This window comes from Cydia amplana, chromosome 4 (assembly GCF_948474715.1).
Source record: "Cydia amplana chromosome 4, ilCydAmpl1.1, whole genome shotgun sequence".
Classification (NCBI taxonomy): Eukaryota; Metazoa; Arthropoda; class Insecta; order Lepidoptera; family Tortricidae; genus Cydia; species Cydia amplana.
The window spans coordinates 10,862,648-10,886,863 of record NC_086072.1 but is presented as its reverse complement, the minus strand read 5'-3'; the positions used below and the strand labels follow the sequence as shown (position 1 = coordinate 10,886,863).

Genomic DNA, 24,216 nt, shown 5'->3' with positions numbered 1-24,216 from the left:
CTTGCGTGAGATAGAATGAGATGCTATTGATACTATTCTATAATCTGTGAAATGAATGAAGTTTCCCTCTTGACTTTACGTTACGTGCCTGCAAATCATTATAATAAGTTGTTGATTCAGCAATTCTCGTAATTAGTGTATAAAACCAATAGTTGTCATAACATTGTCTCCTTCAACTATGGCTGACAGTGATGATGAATACGATCGTAAGCGACGAGACAAATTTCGTGGTGAAAGAGGTACAGCTGAGGGCAGCAGCTACCGGAGCAACGATCGGCGGGAAGAAAGAGGTCGTGGACGCGAAGAGTGGTCTGAGAGGTACTTACGTTATTCTATACGTTAGCATATGTGGCAGTTATTTTATATTTACATTCACAAACACTGAACTTTATTTTCCAGATCCCATCCTCAAAATACCGAGCCTCCTAAGAATCCTATACCTGCCCCTAAATATCCTAAGCGTTCTTTCACCATAATAAGGTAAAAGATAAGAAATTGACTGCTACTATGTACACCATCTGTCTTAGCTTAGTTAGAGATATGACTTATGTCTATACTACTATATGTAATGTTGATGCTAACTTCTAACCTAGTTTCCTTACCTCAAGCATTATATGAAATAAGTAGGTATTTGCATTAAATATCTACTGAAAAACTACTAAGATATATTATTAATATGTGTACAAAATGCTGGAGTTTAAACTTTTATAAGGTTAGAGGTTAAAGTATTAGGGTAAATCCGATACTTGGGATTGTCAAGTAACTCCAAAAATGACTAAAATGATGAAATGATGGGTGATTTTCAAAATCAGCTGTCATTTTGTAGCATTCCGCTTTACCCAAATATATCTAATGTCATTTCCTACAATAATAAGAAGTGGGTAATTAATAAGGTATTAGTAGTAGTGATGACTTATTTTTCCCTCCATAGAAAGTCTGCTTAAAGAAAACAAACATATAGTAGCATACAGGTACTGTAGCATTTGTACCTATAATAGGCTATAATGAAGTGAATGAAACACAAAATGCACTGTCATTTTGTTATTAAAATCAGTTTCCTGAAAATCAGCCAGTATACAACATAATGGTTTAAAATGGTTGTTTGGAAATTGACTACAAATACTTCAAGCCAGCTCTATACTTATGTTCTTCATCCTGATTCCTTAAATTCGATCATGTCCCATGCACACTGAGATCAAATAGGGCATAGAGCTCAATGACATTGTCTATGGCAATTAGGTATTTTCTTTGATAATGATAAGTAATACTTAATGTTCATGATGAAAGGTATATTTAAATAAGATAACTTACCAGAATTTAATTTTTGAAGTATTTCCTCAAAACGAATGAACTTAAATTTGCTTCAAGAACCCGCGGTGGAGGTCGCTCAGGACCTGATTACAGAGACTACCGTGGAGGAGCCAGTGCAAGCCGTGGCTACTCCCCCATCCGGGGTGACGGGCCACCCAACAAGAGAATCCGGCCTGACTGGCCCATGGAAGACAGGAGATATGGGGGGATGCCTCATGATTCATACGGGTCCTATGGATGGGCACATGATCACTTCGGGCCTCATCCTGCTCATCAAGGATATGGTCAGCCCATGCCCCCAGTTCCTGCGAGGTAATCAATGTTCAACTTCAAATTACAAACAATATCTAGTTAAAACATGTCATACTTAATGCTATTCAAACACAAGTTTAAGCTTACATACAACTTTAATAAGAAATGGTTTTCATAGTTGTAGGTATTTCACTTTTTTTTGTTTCATCAAGTCTGAGTCTTATTGATATTGTTTATTTTTTCATTGAATTTACAAAGTACTTCTTAAACCAGAGTTTTCATAACTTATGAATTGTGCAAGCTAAAATTTTCCTTTTATGGCTCCATACTGAAGTCTGGATTTCAAGGGCTTACAGGCCGGTTGTTGAGATAACCCTACTTTAAATAAGTGCATTTGGAGTTGAAATATTTCAGATTATGTAAGACCATTCATTTGGGAAATAAAGTTTACTCTTGGTTATAAAAATGGTTTTTTTTTGCAAATTGTAATGGTTTTTAGGGTTCCGTAGCCAAATGGCAAAAAACGGAACCCTTATAGATTCGTCATGTCTGTCTGTCTGTCCTACTGTCCGTCTGTCTGTCCGTCCGTATGTCACAGCCACTTTTCTCCGAAACTATAAGAACTATACTGTTGAAACTTGGTAAGTAGATGTATTCTGTGAAACGCATTAAGATTTTCACACAAAAATAGAAAAAAAAAACAATAAATTTTTGGGGTTCCCCATACTTCAAACTGAAACTCAAAATTTTTTTTTTCATCAAACCCATACGTGTGGGGTATGGATAGGTCTTCAAAAATTATATTGAGGTTTCTAATATTTTTTTTTTCTAAACTGAATAGTTTGCGCGAGAGACACTTCCAAAGTGGTAAAATGTGTGTCCCCCCCCCCTGTAACTTCTAAAATAAGAGAATGATAAAACTAAAAAAAATATATGATGTACATTACCATGTTAACTTCCACCGAAAATTGGTTTGAACGACATCTAGTAAGTAGTTTTTTTTTATACGTCATAAATCGCCTAAATACGGAACCCTTCATGGGCGAGTCCGACTCGCACTTGGCCGCTTTTATATTCTTTGTTATCACCCAGTGTGCATACCTGTGTCCTATGTGTATAGAGTAATATACTAAAATAGTATTATTATTGTAGGGACGCAGTCCTCCCCATTGGTCCATCAGACGGGTCGTCCACCATGATGTCCTTCAAGGCGTTCCTCGCGGCTCAGGACGACTCCATCACGGTCGATGACGCGATTGTCAAGTACAACGAGTACAAACTCGACTACAAGCGACAACAGCTCAATGAGTTCTTTGTGGCTCATAAAGACGAGGAATGGTATGTAGCATTTTTATATTCAGTCTACAAATCTTGGAAAGCTTAATGCTAAAAAACTTAATGAGAACATTTTTTATTAAATTTTACAAAAAAAAATATTTCTTGCTATTTGTCGCAGGCAGACTCATCAAAAAAAAACTAGAGTCAAATGAATGTAATTATTGTAATAGTAGCTTGAAGTTTCAATCACAAGGAAATTTACTATACTCAGCTTTATATTAATGTATTTGCTGGTAATTAAAAGATTCTAAGCATTCACAAACATTGCATGAGATAATATTATAATCTGTGTTTTTTCTAGATCATTAAGGCTTAAAATCTTTTAAAGACCTTATGCAACTTATAATGTAACCTTTTTTCCCTACAGTCAACCGCGTAAACGCGTGGAATTGCTGGACACCGTTGAGAAAAATATATTGAAACTTTGTACAAATAAAATCGTGTGTAGCTAGTTGATCTCGCGTTGACCAGTAGCGCGCAATGCTACCGGTTTCGATACTGTAGGGCTGGTAGGGCTATATTCCAAGTGTGGTACAGGTGAGAATGAAGTAATTTTACAAATTATTACTAAGCTCTTTAGTTTTCTGAACACCAACAGTGGTTGAGCGAGACTGGTGTGCGACAGAGGTATAAACTGCTATGACATTCTTTCTAATAAAAGCGAAAGTTCTGTAGTTTTATGAGCCATTATTAGTGAGAAAGTCATGTCTTTGTTGTTGTATAAGTCTGTTAGAAGTGGTTTTAATGAAATATGTTTTCTGGAATAATCACTTGCGCTTCTAAAGGACTTAGCATTTGAGTGTATGACAAGACTAGACAACTTGTAGTTGTGTTGTGTACTTTTCTCTGAAGGCATGATAACAATTGATTTTGATTTAGGTTCAAGATCAAATACCATCCCGAAGAATCGGTTAAACGGAAGGAGGAGCAACTGAATGCGCTAAAGGTAAATCCTTTCTGATTATTCATGTTTATTAGGTATTTGTTCTCTCAATTAAATGCCTGGATTGATAGCTTAGTTTGAAGAAAATCTGTAAAAAAAAAAAAATAAATAAATAAAACGTTTATTCAGAGATCTTGCTTACAACTAATTACATATATTCTTCTGCCAAACCACAGAGTGGTTTGTTGGCAGACGAGGCTCCTTTATGTATAATCATGCAAGCTAGGTAGTTGATAGGTAACTTAAACTTAGGTACTACTTAACCCTTTACCGCATGCGCAGCCCTATATAGCAACTATTAAATATAATATAATATAATATATTATGATATCTGTATTAAATTTATAAGCAGAGGTATTTTTACTATTGAGACTGATGGTAAGTTGTTTTCCAGAACCGCGTCAACATCTTCCTGGAGCTTTTAGAAGGTGGGGAGTTGAACAAAGTATCTGTGGATGTGGACAAGTCCGACCAACTGATCCGATTACTGGATACCGTGGTCATCAAACTAGAAGGCGGAACTGAGGAAGATCTGAAAGCACTCGATCTGCCGCCTGCTCCCGAGAATACTAACTCGATAAGTGAAAAATCAGGTACACCTATATACTTCGACTACCTGATTGAAACTGGGATCCCATTGTATGAAGTTAGGTAACACACAGTACAGGTGTAAGAAGGCGTTTACACGCTCTTGAACAATGGGGCAGTGAAACCGAGGGGCATTTTAATTATTATACATTATGCCGCTTTAAACTTTCTATAATGCTTACTTGTACATATTAACTTCATAAAATGCTCCCTAAGTAGCACTAACACTACAACTTACTCTTCATAATAAACTCATTGTTTAAATGCTGTTATTAAAGTCTGGTTTTTGTTGATGTTGTTCGTTTATTAACTAAGTTGCTTGTTGCAGATAAACGTGACGAGCAACCGGTCGTCATTGACGTAGACGCTGTCAAAGTGAAAGAAGAAAAAGACGATTCTGAGAAAACAGAAGAGAAGGTATTTGTTTTAAATATATTAAAACGGGTCACGCACTTATTGTTAGTCGTCGCTCGACATGTTTCACTCCGTACCGAGTAGCATCATAGGGAGCTTGCGTTGGCGGGCAAACTGCGGGCTGCAGCTCTCCGCCACCGATGGCATGAAAATACGTGAGCGACCCGTTTTAATATATTTAATATGTCTGTACTCTGCGTCTCACAGAAGTTTTGTTATTTATTGTGAAAAATAGAATACCATTTAGCGCCCAAGTTATAAAAGTTTCTGCATTGCTAAATTTGAATTATGTTTTACTAGGAAAAGAAACCTGAGTCACCAAAGCCTACGACGCCACTGACTATGGAGATAGACCCTCACCTCAAGCAGTTGCAGGAGCAAGCTAAAATGTTCTCGCGGTTCAACTCCGCGCCGGGCACAGAGCCGGGCGACGATATCGATGTACCGGAGAAAGAACCGCGTAAGTATTTAACTGGTCCTATTTGGGGTAAATAGAGTAGATAACAGTAATAAATCAAATCAAATATCATATATTTTGAGGCAACTTAGGTATATATTAGGTCAACCAGATCTTGACAGTAGAAAAAGACGGCAAATTTGAAAAATGTAGGCGCGAAGGGATATCGTCCCATAGAAAATTTGAATTTCGCGTCTTTTTTTACTGACAAGATTTGGTTGGCCAGCTTTATCTTAGGTACCTTAAAGACTGACACATACATACAATAATAATCTTAAAAGCGTAAAGTAGGGCCACATCTTGAGCAACTGCAGAAGCAACCCAAACTGTTCAGATGTTGAACATACATTCTTAGGAAATATGTATATGAATCATGATTTTATACAATAAGTGGTATCTTATCTGACACAATAATAGAGTAATAACGTTCTAGTATGGTGACTGCTATAGTTATAGTAGTCACACCCTTAACAATAAGACTTTGATTGCCTTGTTTCTTTCTGCCTTACTATGGAGGGGTCGATAACAATAGCAGTCACCCTATACCCCAAAGAGCAAAATTTTCATCATAATATTTATTTCAGCACCCCCCGGATCTTCATCAAGTTCCTCCTCATCAAGTTCGTCTTCCTCCAGCTCCGAAGACGAGGGCGACACGGCGCCAAGACGCAAGTCCAAGTCCAAATCCAAGACCCCAGACAAGTCTCCTAAACGCAAGGAAAAATCCAAGTCGCCGAGCGCTGAAAAAGACGAGAAACCCGTCGATATTGTTAAAGTGAACGAAAAGAATGGAGACAAGAGCGGCGATGAAAAGGCCGAGTCGGTGTCTGATGTCGTCGTCGAGAAGAAAGAGACTAGGGCCCTTCATAAAACTACCTCCATATTCTTGAGGAACTTGGCGCCCAGTATTACTAAAGCTGAGGTTGAAGCTGTAAGTTTAATAGGTTTTTTACTGCCTACTTTATCGTAAGTTGACCCCAAAGAAACTATTGATACTGGATAGGAATGGAATCGATTGGCATACAAAAATAGCATGTGAAAAATAAAAGTTTTCATTTTCATAATTTAGTGAAGCGGTGGTGGCCGAGTGGATATGACGTCCGACTTTCAATCTGGAGGTCGCGGGTTCAAATCCTGGCTCGTACCAATGAGTTTTTCGGAACTTATGTACGAAATATCATTTGATATTTACCACTAGCTTTTCGGTGAAGGAAAATATCGTGAGGAAACCTGCATACATCTGCGAAGAAATTCAAAGGTGTATGTGAAGTCCCCAATCCGCATTGGGCTAGCGTGGGGACTATAGCCCGAGCCCTCTCGCGCATGAGAGGAGGCCTGTGCCCAGCAGTGGGACGCATATAGGCTCACATTATTATTATTATTATTATTTCATTTTCATACAGATTGTATGGGAAAAGTTTTCCTCGAATTGTGGCTTTTCTAGCCAGAAATTTTTTTTTGGTTCCATACAAGCTTTTGATCCTTAATAGGAATGGGATCGATTGGCATCAAAATAAAAGTTTGTCAAAAATGACCTTTTTCTCGCACCCTGTATGTTTTTTCCAAAATCTGTAAAAGCCAATCTTCATTAATTTGAAATCGAGGGAAGGTCTTCTTAGACCGTTTTCTCGTAGCAGCACGGGATCTGGTAGCTGCCCTCACTGACCCAAAAAGAAAATCCATCCTGTATATTGCTGGAAAAGTCCGCCATTGTTAAGAATTTCTCAGAATCCCACTGCTCCACAAAAATCCAATTTGAAAGACGATTGGTTGATACATTGCTTTGTTTGTTTAATACAGATGTGCAAGCGCTACGGCGGTTTTTTGCGCGTTGCGCTGGCCGACCCGCTGCCCGAGCGGCGCTGGTTCCGCCGCGGCTGGGTCACCTTCCGCAGAGAAGTCAACATCAAGGACATCTGCTGGAACCTCAACAACATTCGGGTACGTCGTATCTTTCGTTATTCTTGTTAATTGACTAATTCTAAATGTTTTGTTTCTATCAAGAAGTATACTTGGTCAACCAGATCTAGACATTATTAAATTATACAACGGGACTTAATCGCGTATCTAAGTTTTAAGATTTACCTCCGACGTTAAAACTTAGATACGCGATTAAGTCCCGTTGTATAATTTAATAATGTGTAAAAATCGTGAAAGTTTAAATTAGATCTAGACAGTAGAAAAAGGCGGCAAATTTGAAAAATGTAGGCGCGAAGGGATATCGTCCCATAGAAAATTTGAATTTCGCGCCTTTTTTTACTGACAATATTTGGTTGACCAGCTATATATATTGGTAACCTCTCGAGTCCTAGTGCTTAAAATTTGCTAGCCAAAAAACAACCTTGTTTAAAGTTAGATTCGAATTTTGAATCTCTTTGCTGTCTCGATATCGCGTCTGTGGAACTCGCAGGGTTAAGGCGACGACGACTGGATGTTCATGGTGAACTTGCATAAAATTGTATACATTGACTCGTCTGTTGCAATCTTTAGGAAGTAGAGTTGAATACCGCGAATACGGCAATCGATGAACACATTGGCGATGTAAATCTACGAGCACCGCTTAGTGTAATCCGGCTAGGTTGAATTTGTTTCCATCCAGTCGGGCTAGCACATATTGGCGCGACAGTATCTCGTAGCGAGATAGACTACCCGTCTTTTTTCAACTTTGTTACTAAAAGAGGAACGGGTAGTATCTCGCCGCGAGATACTGTCGCGCCAATCATGTGCTAGGCCAGGGGGGTGTCACTCCGCAGTTTAGGTACATTTTGCCGGCGCGCCCATCGGACAGGCGTATAGCAGTGGGCTGCCGCTCGGCGCGCACGATAGTCGTGTCACGTGGCGCTCGCGCAAAATTGAAAATACACAATGGCTTCGAAACTTACTTCCGCGAGAATGAGACATGCTACCTTCGGATAAAAAATGTGTGTTTACATAATCAACGTTTGTAATTCCTACATATTTATCTTAAAAACAATATAAAGGTATAGGTATAAATGATAACCCCGTGCCGACACTCACAGCTCGGTCATAAACCTGCGGCGCGCGAAGGAGATTCACGGTTCGTGCGCGGTTATAAGTTTCAATTTTGCTTGCAGGCGGCGATATAGGTGTAATTTTATACCTAAACCTGACTTTTGTGAAGGAGTGAATTTTCTGTACGGTAGTTTGTAGCTTTCTAATAGACCCCGAAGGCTAATCCTATTGTCTATTGTTAAGAAAAACCGCTCGTGCCACGTGCCACAACCACCTGCATAAAAAATCGGTACTTCGGTTACTGAGTGCCGGCGAGTCGAACGCTACAGAACCAGTCTAAAATGTGTCATCGAGATGCGTAACAAAGGCGCGTTATCGGAGAGCGCACCTACACTGGTTTTTTGAGCGTTGGACTAGCCCGCGCTCAGGTGCCAAATATAATAATTAGGACCCTTTTTTGCAGGTAAGTAGCACGTGCGGTTTTACTGAACAATAGACAATAGGATAAGCCTTAGGGGTCTACTAGAAAGCTACAAACTATACTATTAGTTATTCTGTGGCTAGGCCTAATGTTTGTATATGTGTAGTTGCGCGAGTGCGAGTTGGGCGCGATCGTGAACCGCGACCTGGCGCGGCGCGTGCGTCCCGTGACGGGCGTGACGCTGGAGCGGCCCGTGCTGCGCGCCGACGCCCGCCTGGCGGCGCGGCTGGCGCACCTGCTCGACACGCGCACCAAGCTGTGGCACCGGCCCAAGGGGGACAGCGCCGAGGACAAGCCCGTATCCCAGTCTGAGGTGAGACCGGTCACGTTAAATTGTCATTCAATAGAACTTGCTAACTATGTAGACAACAGCATAGATAGGGTTTGCACGACGGATCCGAAATGTATGGGAAGATGTGCGGATCCGGATCCAGATCCGGATAATTTGATACATTCCGGATCCGGATTGCAAACCCTAAGCATAGAGAAAAAAATACATAGAGTGCTCACTCCATATATCAGTTTTAGTACCAAAAAGACTATTAGCATCTAGCATCGAGTAGCGGAACTATCAGTACTGCTACTTGACAATAGATGTAGCACCGACCGGAAAGTCTTATGCTGTTGAGATAAGACTTTCCGGTCGGTGCTACATCTATTCTCAAGTAGCAGTACTGATAGTTCCGCTACTCGATGCTAGATGTCGACACTGAAATTAATAGTCTGAACTGATGTATGGAGTGAGCACTCTTGTCTTACTATATTTCTCTATGACAACAGTTACTAGTAAATTGACATTCAGTGTCAATTTTAGTATGGCGGTTTGTTTATAGTTAGCAAGTTCTATTGAATGACACTTTACAGCTACCTGTAACTGCATGTCGACGCGCGGCTGTTTTGACGGTGTCACCTCATTTATCGACGTCGAATAGTCTTAAGGCCCCGTAGGTTCGTGTACTTCTCTCACTGAGCGTAAGCGAGATGGATGTGAGTGCTCGGGACCGCCGCGGACATCATGTTTTTGAATTTTAATTTGTTGTAAGTTTTAACAAAAAAAAAGTAATAGAATAGTTTCCTCGAAAATATAATTGTGCATTTTCATATATTTAGCTTTTGTGCATTATTAAAAAAAAATAAGTGCGTTTTATACGTTAGTGATTTTTTTCAAAAAATCAGGATTCGAATCGATGAAGTCACTAGAGAAAATCCTCAATATTGCTGATGACATTTTTCGCAACCGTATTGTGATCAGAAAAAGCAAACGAAAAGTTTTTCAAAAAATCCGCTCTCAGAACCTACGGCACCTTAAGCAGAAAACGTTTCATATAAACTACATATGTGATCTCCGATGTCGGAGCGACTGTCGGAGATATCAGAAGCGAAGCAGGTTCCGTATTTTTCTGGCTGCATGGCTTAAGCCGATTTGGAGACCACAAATGTGGTGATATATTTATGTTACTGCAGACATTTTCATAGCAAAATCATATACTCGCACTTCCTATTTTTCTCATTTAAACCTTTATTTCCAAGTGCCTACTTTAATAAACAAAACACCTATTGTAACTCAGCGTCCCGTCCAACTCCCCCCTGTTTATTAAATACCAAAAAAAAGCGTTCGACCTTTTTGAATTTTTATTACTAGAAAAGGAATATTTTACGTCGAACAAAAATGCAATCTTGCTACCTAGCAACTAGCTGTAATGTAGCTTGCTAACCAGCTGTAACATATGGCCATAATACATATAATCAATAATAATGAAAGCACATATATTTTATACCAAGTTTCCTTACATAATGTACTCATCCTCATTGCTTTTGTGTGTAGCTAACACGTGTTTACTTTTAGGAGGCCGATGGTCAAAAAGTCAAGAACAGTCGCGATCCCCGAGTCAATAGAACAGTCCCTTGTGAGGACTCGGTCAGTAAAACCTTCCTTCATTCCCAAGTACGACAAGCAAGTGTACACTAAGCATGTTTATTGAAAATACGTGTAACTCATGTACTTGTGCCACTGACAATCCAACCTCTAGAACTGAGCTTAGGCCAATTCTTTCGTGAAACCGATGCTGCCAAAAATACGGGGGTGCGGGGGGACGAGGTGAGCGAATCCCGTGCCGTGATTGGTCCGTTCAAAGACACGGACCAATCACGGCACGGGATTGACTCGAAGATGGTGCAACGCTACCGTATATGTTAGCGATGTTACGGTTCGACTTCACAAACCGGTTCAAACCGAGTTAGGCCTGAAGTCGACTAAACCGACGTGAGTGTACCGTAAGTCGACTTTTCGATTTGTTGCTGCGTCACTTTCGTTTGACATATTGAGGAAAGAGATGTTTGTATTGTACTAACGCGAATCAATTCCAAACTACTAAGAAAAATATTGCCATGCACATTGCCGCCATTATTGAGTCGAGTCTAACTCTCATAGAGTTAAGTCAAAACTCGGTACGAACAGGTAAAGTAAAATGAAACTTATTACATGAGTTTTAAGGTTCACTTTCGCATGGGCTTAATTAAAGAGATCGACTTGGCGGTAAACTTCGGTTCGGTTTGGCGGTTTCGCGTCGCGTCGCTTTGCGCGCGGCTTACGGAAATGTACGAATTCGCGCCGATAACTAACAGAACCGCACGAGACCTCACGCTCTTTCTTGCTTACTCTTATACTGCTTTCCCGTTTTAGCTTTAGCAATGAATGAAATTAACGCAACGCAACTAAATTATTAGGTACAAATGTTTCTAAGAATTATTTTGAGTCAAAGTTTTTGTTGTCGTGTAAAAGATGTGCTTTTTCGTATAATTGTCTGTATAGAAGGGCAATTGGCAATTTAGAAATTCTAGGCGCGACTTAGGTTTCTCGCCATTTTTTACTGACAAACAAACTGGTTTTCCAGACTATACGGACAATAAAAAAAAAACTTGTAGGTACCATTCGCTTTTAAATCTCCTTTTCATAACGATAATGGAATAGCATTAACCAAAAAATCTTAAGTTCTGATTGTCCACCCTAACGTCCCTAACGTAGGATCGAACAAACCGTAAAATTGACAAATCGATTTGGTCGACTCAAAACCAAGTGACTTTAGTGACTACACGCCATACACAGTGCGGTTTGAACTAATGATACTTAAAAACTATAGAAGTTAATTCGATTTGGCCAAACCGGTTTGCAGAGATGTGACTTATTTGAAATGCTTGTATTTAAAATGCAAATACTAAATGCAAAAAAACCTATTTTGTATTTTGTATTTAAATACCTTTTGCAGAAAACTATTTTGTATTTTATTTGAAATAGTTTTTGGGACCTATTTTCTATTTTCAAAATACAAAATACTTTATAGTAGGTAATGTATTTAGGTAGGAGTTACAATCTCTTCTGATGTTACAATCCTGGCAACTCTCTCATACTGTTGAATCTGTTTAGTAACGTCGCACATGACCACAAGCGTAGCGAGTGGTTAAAAAAGTGGAATCTTGAGTGTTGCGAGGGTTTCAAGGTACGAGAGGAGAACAAACTTTTCTGCCCTGATGAAACTTTTCTGCACAAACGAGACGTTTTCATCACACTAACGAGAGGCATTATACTAGCTGTAAAACAATACAAATCTAAATTAATGCTTTTAAAAATTGTCCGTTATAAACCATCATCCATCCATCCTTCCGGTTAATATGAGCAAACAACTAGAAATTTGCACTTTAGATAGAGGACTGATTGACACACTGTTTTCAAAGAATGAAGAGAGTTTTCAATTCGGATATTCTGAGTAATACTTTTTAATTCAGACTAGGTATTCACTATTCAGAGTACCTTTTATCGCAAAGTATTTGTATTTTTAAAAAGTATTTTGAAAATACCTATTTTGTATTTTGTATTTGAAATACAAATTCAAAAACTATTTTGTATTTTGCATTTGAAATAGTATATCAAGGAAGTATTTGTATTTTGTATTTAAATACTTTTTATAAAGTATTTTTCACATCTCTGCCGGTTTGTAAACCGGTTTGGGTCTAAATCGAAGTCGACTTGTCCGGTTTGAAAATTTAGCGGTTTGACCCATCACTAGTATGTGTGGCAGAGGGGGTAGCGCGACTATGCTATGTCTAGAGGTTGGATTGTCTGTGACTTGTGCTGAGCTAAAACGTAGCAGCAGAAAATCAACTAAGTAACATGGGTTGCACGCAACACTTATTTAACAGCAATACGGGGCTTTATTGCCTCTATGGTCAGCTGCAAAAAGACTTATGCATGGGGGCCTAGACGTCTCTGCAGCTGACTGGACATATCAACTTGCTCGGCATTTTTGCTCCTTATGGCTACCTACTAAGGTAGCCTTTATGCATGTTTATACATAGGTACACTCAGCAGCAGAAGTTGCTAAGCGGGCGAGGTGTTCAAAATGACCTTGACGCGACTTTATTGTTAAGAGAAAAAAGCGCGTCAAGGTAATTTTGAACACCTTGCCCGCTTAGCAACTTCTGCTGCTGACTGTATGTAGTGGTAGTACTGTATTCAACTATGCATTTATATCAAAAGATTCTTAAATTTGCTTAGGGGTGGTCTATTAATTACATCACACAAAATTTCGATTTTAAAAGTGATTATTGTGTAATTCCAAAGAAAAGTGTGATATGTCTTCGAGAAGTATTTGTTTACATGGTAGGATAAGTAAGGATGAATACACTTTAGTTGTAGTTGTTTGTAGCGCATGTTGTCTAATGTACTGTTAGTAAATGCCTCAAGCCTCAAATTGTGTTGAACTGTTTATCTTGCCTACATCTGCACAAAAGAAACTAATTTATTTCAGAGCGAAACAATCGTATAGTGGAATCTACCATTTTTTAGGAATTTTGATATGTTTTTATTGTTTATAAAGATAGATCTAAATAAACCCTATACATAAAATTTAACTACGGACTCCAGATTAGTTACTTCTGTAACGTCCTTGCCTTTTGCAACCGCCTGTCAGCGTGTAAAAGGCTGGTTTTAGTGTCACGCGGACCGTCCGTGCGGATAGCTCCGCACCGAAACAATATAATGTACGTTCAGGGAGCGTTTTAAAGTAAAGCTGACAGCTTTCTCATACAATATGGCGGTGCGGAGCGATCAGCGTGACACTAAAACCAGCCAAAACACTGAGCGCCTCGTTAATGTCTTTCTAGTAAATTCCATCATAGTTTATATGTTCGTTTTAGAGCTTCGAAGCGGTGGTGGCCGAGTGGATATGACGCCCGACTTTCAATCTGGAGATCGCGGGTTCAAATCCTGGCTCGTACCAATGAGTTTTCGGAACTTATGTACGAAATATCATTTGATATTTACCGCTAGCTTTTCGGTGAAGGAAAACATCGTGAGGAAACCTGCATACATCTGCGAAGAAATTCAAAGGTGTATGTGAAGTCCCCAATCCGCATGGGGCTAGCGTGGGGACTATAGCCCAAGCCCTCTCGCGCATGAGAGGAGGCCTGTGCCCAGCAGTAGGACGTATATAGGCTCACATTATTATTATTATTATTAGAGCTTCAGCCTGAACGAGTCTCCGAACCCCGTGCTCCACAAGATCACCGAGCATCTGATCGAAGAGGCTTCCACTGAAGAAGAGGAGCTGCTAGGAGTAAATCCCGACACCGAGACACAGACCGAGCAGTTGGACCCCGAACTGGTACGTCCGAATTTATCACACCTAATAAAACAAAGTTCCCCGCCGCGTCTGTCTGTTTGTGTGTATGTATGTTTGCGATAAACTTAAAAACTACTGAACGGATTTTCATGCTGTTTTCACCAGTGTTGTGAATAACGCTTATTTTTCTTCTGAAGTCTTGAAGACTCGACTTTATTTGAGAATTGTATTTATTTATTTTACGCGTACAGATGCAAGAAATCGTCTTCGCCGCCTTGAGGCGTTAAGCCTCGATAGTCTTAAGGGTTCGAGTTTTTAAGCCTCGAAATGAGCGTTATTCACAACACTAGTTTTCACCAATCAATAGAGTGGTTCTTGAGGAAGGTTTAGGTGTGTAAGTTGTTAAGGTTTTGTGTAACCCGTGCGAAGCCGGGCGGGTCGCTAGTTAATTTCATAAATGAATGAGTGTGCTTATTACAGAAGTATGTCCGTAATATTTATCACTATATATATTATTCATAAATATTTGCCAAATCTAAAATACAGTTTTTATAATCGTTCGTCCCTAACCATAATTTCCGTTCAAAATTTTAGACATTGAAACCTGAATTAATTTCTTATGTTGTTGAGCTTCAAAAAAAAATCAACCCCTGAAGGGGTAAAAATGTGTTTGAAAGCTTTCAATTACTTTTACACGGAAATGTTTAAAACAACACGATTCTCACACAATACAACTTTACAAGTTGTAAAAGCTATCTTCCTCGTGGCTATGTGGAAAAACTGGGGGCTGCGCAACGTGACTGCATACCCTGCTTGCCCTAATCTTATACCCTTAAACAGGCGTGTCTCACTTCGCGATTTCGTCGCTTTGCTACAGGTAGCTAAAAGTACATCCGTTCGGTCCCAATTTTGGGGAAAGCCATAAGCCGCGCGTGGCGCTGTCGCCACCTAGCGGCCATATCTGTGCTGATCGTAACAGACGCGTTGTTAGAGAGTGAGTCTTCTGTACTTAGTACTATTATTTATTCTGTGCCTTAAACGAGCAATTCTTGTATATTTATATATTCCGGGATCTCGGATTTCGATGAAATTTGCTATACGGGGGTTTTCGGGGGCAAAAAAATCGATCTAGGAAATTATTTATCCCTCTAGTTAGTAGCAAAACGTAAATTTTAGAATTTTTATATGTTTTCCGAGCAAGTTCGACTCCCAGATATTCTAACCATTATGTACGTTACAGCAAAGATAATATTGTATTAATGGCATATTTGAAACATTCAAGATCATACATGATTATTATGACTTACCTGAACTAAAGGACCTGTTTGTTATGAGCAATAATCATCGTCTAAGAGGCCACAGCTCAAAGATTAATCGAGTTCCCAGTACAAGCAATCCTAGGAAGCACTTTCTATCGAACCGCGTCGTACGTGAGTGGAATAAGTTACCAGAAACAGTGATATGTGCTCCTTCAGTGAACAGTTTTAAAAACAGACTTGACAAACACTTAAAACAACAAAAAAATGAACATTAATCGTTAAAAAAAACAAGTGCAGTGATATACACGCATCAGCTTTCAGCTGCTAGTGTATTATGGTTTAAGAATTTATTTCTCCAAAAGAATATTACATCCACTTACATAGAGAAATACAAACAAACATTATATACATTATTTACAGAGTGCACGAATAGCATAAAATATATTCTAGGACTAAGCAAAGCAAATAATTTTTTTTTTATTAAGAATGTGGGTATTATAATTGTGAAGTATCTAAGTGTTAAACAATATAATAATAATATTTGTCGTCACAGATGCGCGTGCTGGACCGGCTGGTGCTGTACCTGCGCATCGTGCACTCGGTGGACTACTACAACCACTGCGAGTACCCGTACGAGGACGAGATGCCCAACCGCTGCGGCATCATGCACGCGCGCGCCGGACCCCCTGCCACCAAGGTACTGATTATGACTGAACAATCTCCCCATTTTTAGGGTTCCGTGGGCCATTTTATTTAAAATTGTCCCCTAAACATTTTTTTTTTAATTTGTGAATTTATATGATATTTCTACTCAGAATCACGAGCTCTTTCTATCCTAATAGGAGAAAAAAAGTGTCCCAAGGATTTTTTCCCATTCCGTTACCATTTTTTCATAGACTTTGTATGGCGGTTTCGGAATGGAAAGATCGAAAAATGTATGGAAATCGTGGGACACTTTTTTTCTCCTATTAGGATCAAAAGAACTCATGATTCTGAGTAGAAATAACATAAAAAATCCCAATTTTGAAAAAAACTGTAGGGGACAACTTTAAATAAAATGGCCCCCGTACCCAAAGGTTAAAAACGGAACCCTATTACTAAGAATCCGCTATCCGTCTGTCACCAGGATGTAACTCGTGAATCGTGATAGCTAGTTGAAATTTTCAGATGATATATTTCTGTTGCCGCTATAACAACAAATACTAAAAACGAAATAAAATAAATATTTAAGTGGGGCTCCCATACAACAAACGTGATTTTTTGCCTGCCGTTTTTTGGATGGAACCCTTCGTGCGCGAGTCCGACGTCTTCGTCGTCCGCACGTCTTTCGCTTTGAAGAAATCCGTCTTTGGAATGCGTCCCCCACTAATGAAAATAAATACGCAAATAGTAGTAATTTCTTCTTAGTTGTGCCCAGTGGTAACAGGTGGAACGTTTTCCCATTTATTCGCAGTGGAGAATAATAAGTGGAGACAAATGATTTTTTTTTATTTCTTACGAATTTAGTCGATTAATTGTGTGAGATTAATGTGCGATTTATTTTTAGCCCACCCAACAAGAAGTGCAAGATTACATCAAAACATTTGAGGGGAAAATGTCTGCTTTCCTCCAAGACGTCAAACCCCTTACTGAAGAAGAGTTAGAAAAGCTTGGAATCAAGGTAATTTTGTAGATTTTTTTTGCGTCTTAATTGGTATTTAATGATGTACTTTGCTGATATTTCTATTTAATTGTACCAGGATCCCGATGCAGAAGTAGAGAAGTTCGTCCAGGCCAACACTCAGGAGTTGGCCAAAGACAAGTGGTTGTGTCCACTCAGCGGCAAGAAATTCAAGGGGCCCGACTTTATTAGGAAACATATCTTCAACAAGCATGCGGAGAAGGTGCGTTTTAAATTATTAATACCGCGCCAAAACTAGTCCAATGTGAATGTCATTAAATCATTGCCGGTTTGATGGAGCTAAATGTGTTTTTCCATTGTGTCGCCCTGTGAGTGCGACCTGAATTCGTATCCAATATGCGACCGGCTTAATTTTACCGGTACCATAGAGAAATAAAGACAAGAGTGCTCACTCCATACATCAGTTCAGACTATTAATTTCAGTGTCTACATCTAGCATCGAGTAGCGGAACTATCAGTACTGCTACTTGACAATAGATGTAGCACCGACCGGAAAGTCTTATCTCAACAGCATAAGACTTTCCGGTCGGTGCTACTATCTATTGTCAAGTAGCAGTACTGATAGTTCCGCTACTCGATGCTAGATGCTAATAGTCTTTTTGTTACTAAAACTGATGTATGGAGTGAGCACTCTATGTATTTTTTTCTCTATGCCGGTACTGACGTTTGAGGCGGCTCAGTCAGTTTAGATTTACCCCAGGAGCATGGAACTGATGGAACGTACGCCCGGCGCTGACGCCGACCGCCATTCATTTGTTTCCAGGTCCAGCGTGTACACTGAGTGCATTCCATGGCCGAGATTTGTCACCTATACCATAGAGAAATATAGTAAGACAAGAGTGCTCACTCCATACATCAGTTTAGACTATTAATTTCAGTGTCGACATCTAGCATCGAGTAGCGGAACTATCAGTACTGCTACTTGACAATAGATGTAGCACCGACTGGAAAGTCTTATCTCAACAGCATAAGACTTTCCGGTCGGTGCTACATCTATTGTCAAGTAGCAGTACTGATAGTTCCGCTACTCGATGCTAGATGCTAATAGTCTTTTTGGTACTAAAACTGATATATGGAGTGAGCACTCTATGTATTTTTTTCTCTATGCCTATACGAGCTTGTAGAGCATTTAGAGTGTTCCTAAGTTCGGTCGCATTTTGCGTAGGTGGATGAGGTCCGTCGCGAGGTGGCGTACTTCAACGCGTACGTGCGCGACGTGCGGCGCCCGCAGCAGCCCGAGCCGCCGCAGCGCGCGCCGCCCGCGCCGCAAGCGCCGCCGCCACAGCCCGCCCCGTGAGTATAATACATCACTATCACTGCAAAAGTCCAACATGGGCGTCACACACGCAAATACATAGCGATACTTCGCTGCATTAGATTAGTGGACAAGCAGTCGCTTTCCATATTTTAAGACGAAACAGGAGCTGATATTTAAATATTTTAGGTAAATATACCCGTCTCGCTAAAGCGGCTCCTAAAACTAGTGCGATAAGGACGAGGCGAAAAATCCTGCGTAAAAATCTCAAAAATCGAGATTTCGTACTCGACTGTTTCCTCCTCCAAAACTTAACCAATCGTAACCAAGTTTGGAAATCTATGAAATGATTATGAAATTATCTGTGTCGGACCGTTTTGCTTTTTTGGCTAATTTATATCAGTTTTGAATACCACGCCTCTCATTGCGGCATAGTCAATTAGGCCATTTTGGCCATTTTTGAAGGGCTCTAGCGAAGCTCTAACAAAAATATCAAAAAAAGCAAAACGGTCCAACACAGATATTGACAATATTAATCTGTGTTGAAAAAATCATTGCTCTAGCTTCAAAACCCACGGAGGAAACAGTCGAGTACGTTTGTATGGAGAAATGGCCGCTCCTGTTGGCTCTTAACATCGAAATTGAATTCCTAAGAGCGTCCGCTAGCTGGCGCGATATGAACAACGCTAATTGGTGCGGACGTGGCGTGTTTACCTACAATGGAACCCGCGTGAGTGCGCCCACTCCATGCACTCGCTCTAGCTAGCGGACGCCGTAATTGTTTACAAATACCAGAAGATTATAATCAGTTTCATAATTTATGTTATGTTGCCGTGTTGATTCAATATTGAATACTCCTTATATTAAATATATGGAAGTGTCACCAAAGCCTTATTCTGTAGACTCTGTAGTAGTCGGAAAGGCCCAGATAGACAGTGATTTTCGTTCTATTACTGACTGATTACTATGGACAAACTACTAATCCAATCGTACTATCGAATACAGCAATGAAACGAAAATCATATGCATATCTTACACCTAAATGAGCATATTATTGACTAATAAAAATACGAAATTAGTTTCATCATCATCTTCCTCGCGTTATCCCGGCATTTTGCCACGGCTCATGGGAGCCTGGGGTCCGCTTGGCAACTAATCCCAGTAATTGGCGTGGGCACTAGTTTTTACGAAAGCGACTGCCATCTGACCTTCCAACCCAGAGGGTAAACTAGGCCCGTATTGGGATTAGTCCGGTTTCCTCACGATGTTTTCCTTCACCGAAAAGCGACTGGTAAATATCAAATGATATTTCGTACATAAGTTCCGAAAAACTCATTGGTACGAGCCGGGGTTGGTCATTGGCACGCTCTTACCGCTAGGCCACCAGCGCTTTTTTTTTAAATACGAAATTAGTTTATTGAGACTAGAGATGCAACGGATAGTTGTTTGGCCGGATACCGGATACCGGATATCCGGCCTGGACACTGGCCGAATATCCGGTATCCGGCCGCCGGATATTCGGCCGGCGGAACTATACCTATATTTAGAGTTTTGCAGGTGCGCGTCGTGCAGGTTTCGACCTGTTTCGTAGTGAACGTTCGCGCGGACACATTTCTAGGATCGTAACGAGTTTTATCATGTCATTACGTAGTAAGTTCGATTATAGTTACAAGTGCGCGCGCGTATTTTTGTGTAAACTAATAAGTGTAGGTACCTATTGTGTGACATTGGTTACGTATTCATTTCTATCTACTGTGTCGTTAGCATTATGACCGTCACTGTTTTTTAGATTCCATTTTTTTACCCCAAAATGTGTTAATTTTACAATCCGGTATCCGGCCGGATAGTAGGTCGCTATCCGGTATCCGGCCGGATAGTAGGTCGCTATCCGGTATCCGGCCGGATACTAAAATAACGGCCGGATAGGCCGGATACCGGATAGTAACCGGAAATCCGGTGCATCTCTAATTGAGACGATATGTCCCGGGGCAGGTACGGCGGCGGGGCGCCGGCCGGCGGGCGCGGCTGGGGCTGGGCGGGCTGGGCGCCGCCGCAGCCCTATGCGCCCCGGCACCCGAGGTTCTCCCGGCCTAGGTAAGCTGAGCCTCTTTATCATCACCCCATATTATATTACCTTATTTTCACTTGAAACCTTGTAAATACTAGCTAGTTAGTTACGTGAAATTTAAAAATATTGGTTCCAAACCATTGGTTATTTTCGATATTAAACTTTCGTCATATTTTAAACTGTTTATACGGCAACGGTTTCACTCGCTTGAATTTTTAGTCGCTATTGGCGACATGTTTCGGGCCCTTCGGGGGTCCATCCTCAGGCTCGAGTCATGTCCCCAATAGCGACTAAAAATTCAAGTGAGTGAAACCGTTGTCGTATGAACAGTCATTGGTTATTTACTCAGAAAAAAGAAGTTATTTCCAAGTGAAAACTGGACGTATAATATGAATCAAAACCGATCGTCATTCAGCCGCAAGTTTGCATTTCTGTTTATGTGCAATGTGCATATGATTTAGGTAAATAAAGTTTAACAAAGTCAAGCTAATTGAGTTGAGCTGAACTCTTTTATTTTTATTTGTCAAACTTGTTACTGAATGATCGACCTGACACGAATGCATTCCAGGATTTCTTGATTTGTTTTAACCAGTATTGAATAAACTGTGACTTTGTTTGACTGAAAAAGATATCGCTCGAATACTATTTGTTAATATTATTTTTATTTAACCAACGCTTATTTAATTTATTTTTCATTAATCATAGTGCTTTATTTCATTAATCAATTATGGACATCGTGCATATTTACAATCGATAATGAAACGACAATTGCAATTCTGATCTTAACGATAGCCTAATATGGGCCGTGCGGTTTCTAGATAACACAGTCATTAGCCTGGTATGGCCCTCATGCCGTGCCTTCATTAAACATCATAAAATATTATAAAGTCTATTGAACATTATAATGTTTTAGTTTACTTATAAACTTGACATGCACTTTAATTATTGATATAAATCACGCGTAAATTTGAATAATACTTATACCCATGCTGCCAGCCTATTATGGATAGCTTTATCCATCTTTATCCACGTGATAAAATAACTGTCACTGTTTAACACCGTGGGAAAGAAAGTGACGGACACCGTTTTATCACGCTGTCACGTAGACAAGAACGACCATCATATCCGTACTGCTGTTTTAATCGGTTTGGTACATTTACACACCGGTATCTAATCAATTTTAATAAACCCTATTATTACTCTAGTCATCTTACTGTACTTAAAATAAGCATAAAAAGTATAATATCATTAATAAAAGCCGAATTCAAATTTACATTAAACACAACTAATAAACGACACAACGTTGCGCAACATCGAACCATTATTGTTAACAATTTATTTGACATGCTATTTGAAAATATTTCCTATAATTTACAGGATTTACATCTAATTATGTATTTAATATGTAATATTGTACTCGTTAAATTGTAGTTAGCATTAATCTGTGTCATCAATGCGGAACCGTCCGATACCTACTCATTTTCTAAACATAAGTGGCGATCATAACTTCATGCTGGTTCAATACCAATTTACGCATGTTTTCTTTATTTACTGCTTTTTGGGTTTTTGCATGGCATTTGTTTTTTCTTTGAATAAAATATTAATGTTGAATTATATATTTTTATACACTTCAGAAACAATTAGTTAAGTTTAAGGAAATAATTTGCAGGGATAATGTCGACCGCTCCCGGCCTATTATTGCCTACAACGATCTTGACTTCCCGGATAGTGGCGATATATTTTAACTTTTAAGCATTGACTAAAAATCATGACAGATTATATCTTATATTTGATATTTTTGTATTAATCATTCCGACTTATATAGATAATGTTAACTTATTTCAAGCATATTTCCATGTTCCACTAATATAAAGTGCCACCTATATAGACTCTAGCTTGTTCTAAAGTTATAAAACGAACTTGTTTCACTGTTAATTATACGATAAATACTTTCTAAATAAATCCGAAACTATGATGCACATAAATAGATTCATCATTGAGACATCTTATAAACCTTTATGTTGTTGTAGTCTCAATACTTTTTCAATTACTTATACAATTTTTGGTTGTGTAATGTTACCCTAGGTTTTTAACATTATACCTTTGTGCTAGTAACTCTTGTACATTATAAGTATGAATATAATTTAAATAGTACATACGAGTATTAATTACATTGCAGTAAATATACCATTACATTTTGTTATTATTTTACGCCAGCAAGACACTGTAGTACAATATACATAATAATACAATCACTTGTAAGACTTTTTTTTAATAAATTTTCTTATAATATGACGTGTTACATCTGTTTTTCCTACACTTCCTATACTTTACAACCAATTTATAATTTAATCTCCGGGAAGCCGAGATTATTTTCTTTCCATTTCTAGACTGGGCAGAAATATTTATAAATTGCATATATTGTATTGATAACACTCTTTTATTTTCTTTGTGGCGTACCTATGATATAGAACAAGTCTTCCACTTTGTACCTTTACATTTAAAATGACATGCCTACACTGTGCTTAAAATGTGTGTTTTGCCGTGTGTACGAGTTTTAGTAGAAATCACTTCATTCCGAAAAACATTTGTCCGAAGGCTTTCATTTTGAATTTCGTTTTTCTGTTAGCCATATTCCACAGGTGATGATGTTACATTTGATGGTAGAATATAATTTGAAATTATTATTTATATTTGATCAGTAACGATAACGTCGACAATTCCTGCAGTGAAAAATGATTTTCGGAATTATGTAATTTCCAAAGTATGATGCTATCGGAGCAATCCAGTGATCTCGATTTAGTAAGTTTGAGTAGAGTTCCTAACCGTGTGGTTGCTTGTTAAAGGGGCGGCGGCGCGGACTACCGCCCTGTCATACACTACCGAGACTTGGACGCGCCGCGCGAACCAGACGAGTTCATATAACTTGGACATACATCACCCAAAAAGGACGCCCATTACAAACACTCGTAGAATTTAAACAATGTTCCGTACACAAATTAACTTATTTAGGACTTTAGTAGGTTTACTAATTTGTTTTCTTCGGAATTGTTCGTAGTTTTAAGCTAAAATTGTCGTAATGGTTCGGCGAAATATGCTATTTTTAAATAAAATACATATTTTATTCTGGTGAAATCGGCTTTAATTCAAGTCAACCGTATTTATAGTACATATTTATTAAAATTTGTGTTTTGTATCTTTCCTTTAAGATATTTTAAAACAATAATCGGGCGCATGCTTTAGTTATTACTACTTCAACTACGTAGAGTCGAATACTTTTAAACAGGAAGTTAATTTTAATGCTCTCGAGCAATGCAACCTTGCTTTGTTTCGCGAAATCAAATTCCTAAGTAAGGTAAATCAAAATGTTGATGACCGATTTATTCACTCAAACTATAGAATTCACGGCACATAAAGCAATGAGTAATTCTTTATTTATACAAAGTGATATAATGTTTGTATTGGTTGTGAAGTCAATTTGAATTCTGAATCCCCCGTTCCGTCATAGGCACAAACTATTACTTATCGATCTCTTTATAAGGATTATATTTGAATACTACCTTAGCGTATCCACGCTA

At 39.1% G+C, this 24,216-nt stretch overlaps 1 protein-coding gene across 1 annotated transcript; it reads left to right on the top strand.

Moving 5' to 3' along the window:
- The first annotated feature begins 79 nt into the window (after positions 1 to 79).
- On the top strand, positions 80 to 23,773 carry LOC134663263 (serrate RNA effector molecule homolog). Its single transcript, XM_063519676.1, has 18 exons — positions 80 to 318; positions 1,369 to 1,623; positions 2,716 to 2,901; positions 3,781 to 3,847; positions 4,239 to 4,437; positions 4,761 to 4,849; positions 5,147 to 5,306; positions 5,888 to 6,234; positions 7,104 to 7,244; positions 8,864 to 9,070; positions 10,604 to 10,675; positions 14,274 to 14,417; positions 16,188 to 16,331; positions 17,181 to 17,294; positions 17,374 to 17,517; positions 18,481 to 18,608; positions 20,563 to 20,664; positions 23,485 to 23,773. Exons 1-18 carry the CDS (start codon positions 179 to 181, stop codon positions 23,561 to 23,563), a joined length of 2,718 nt encoding a protein of 905 aa, XP_063375746.1. The 5' UTR covers positions 80 to 178; the 3' UTR covers positions 23,564 to 23,773.
- Positions 23,774 to 24,216: the final 443 nt, after the last annotated feature.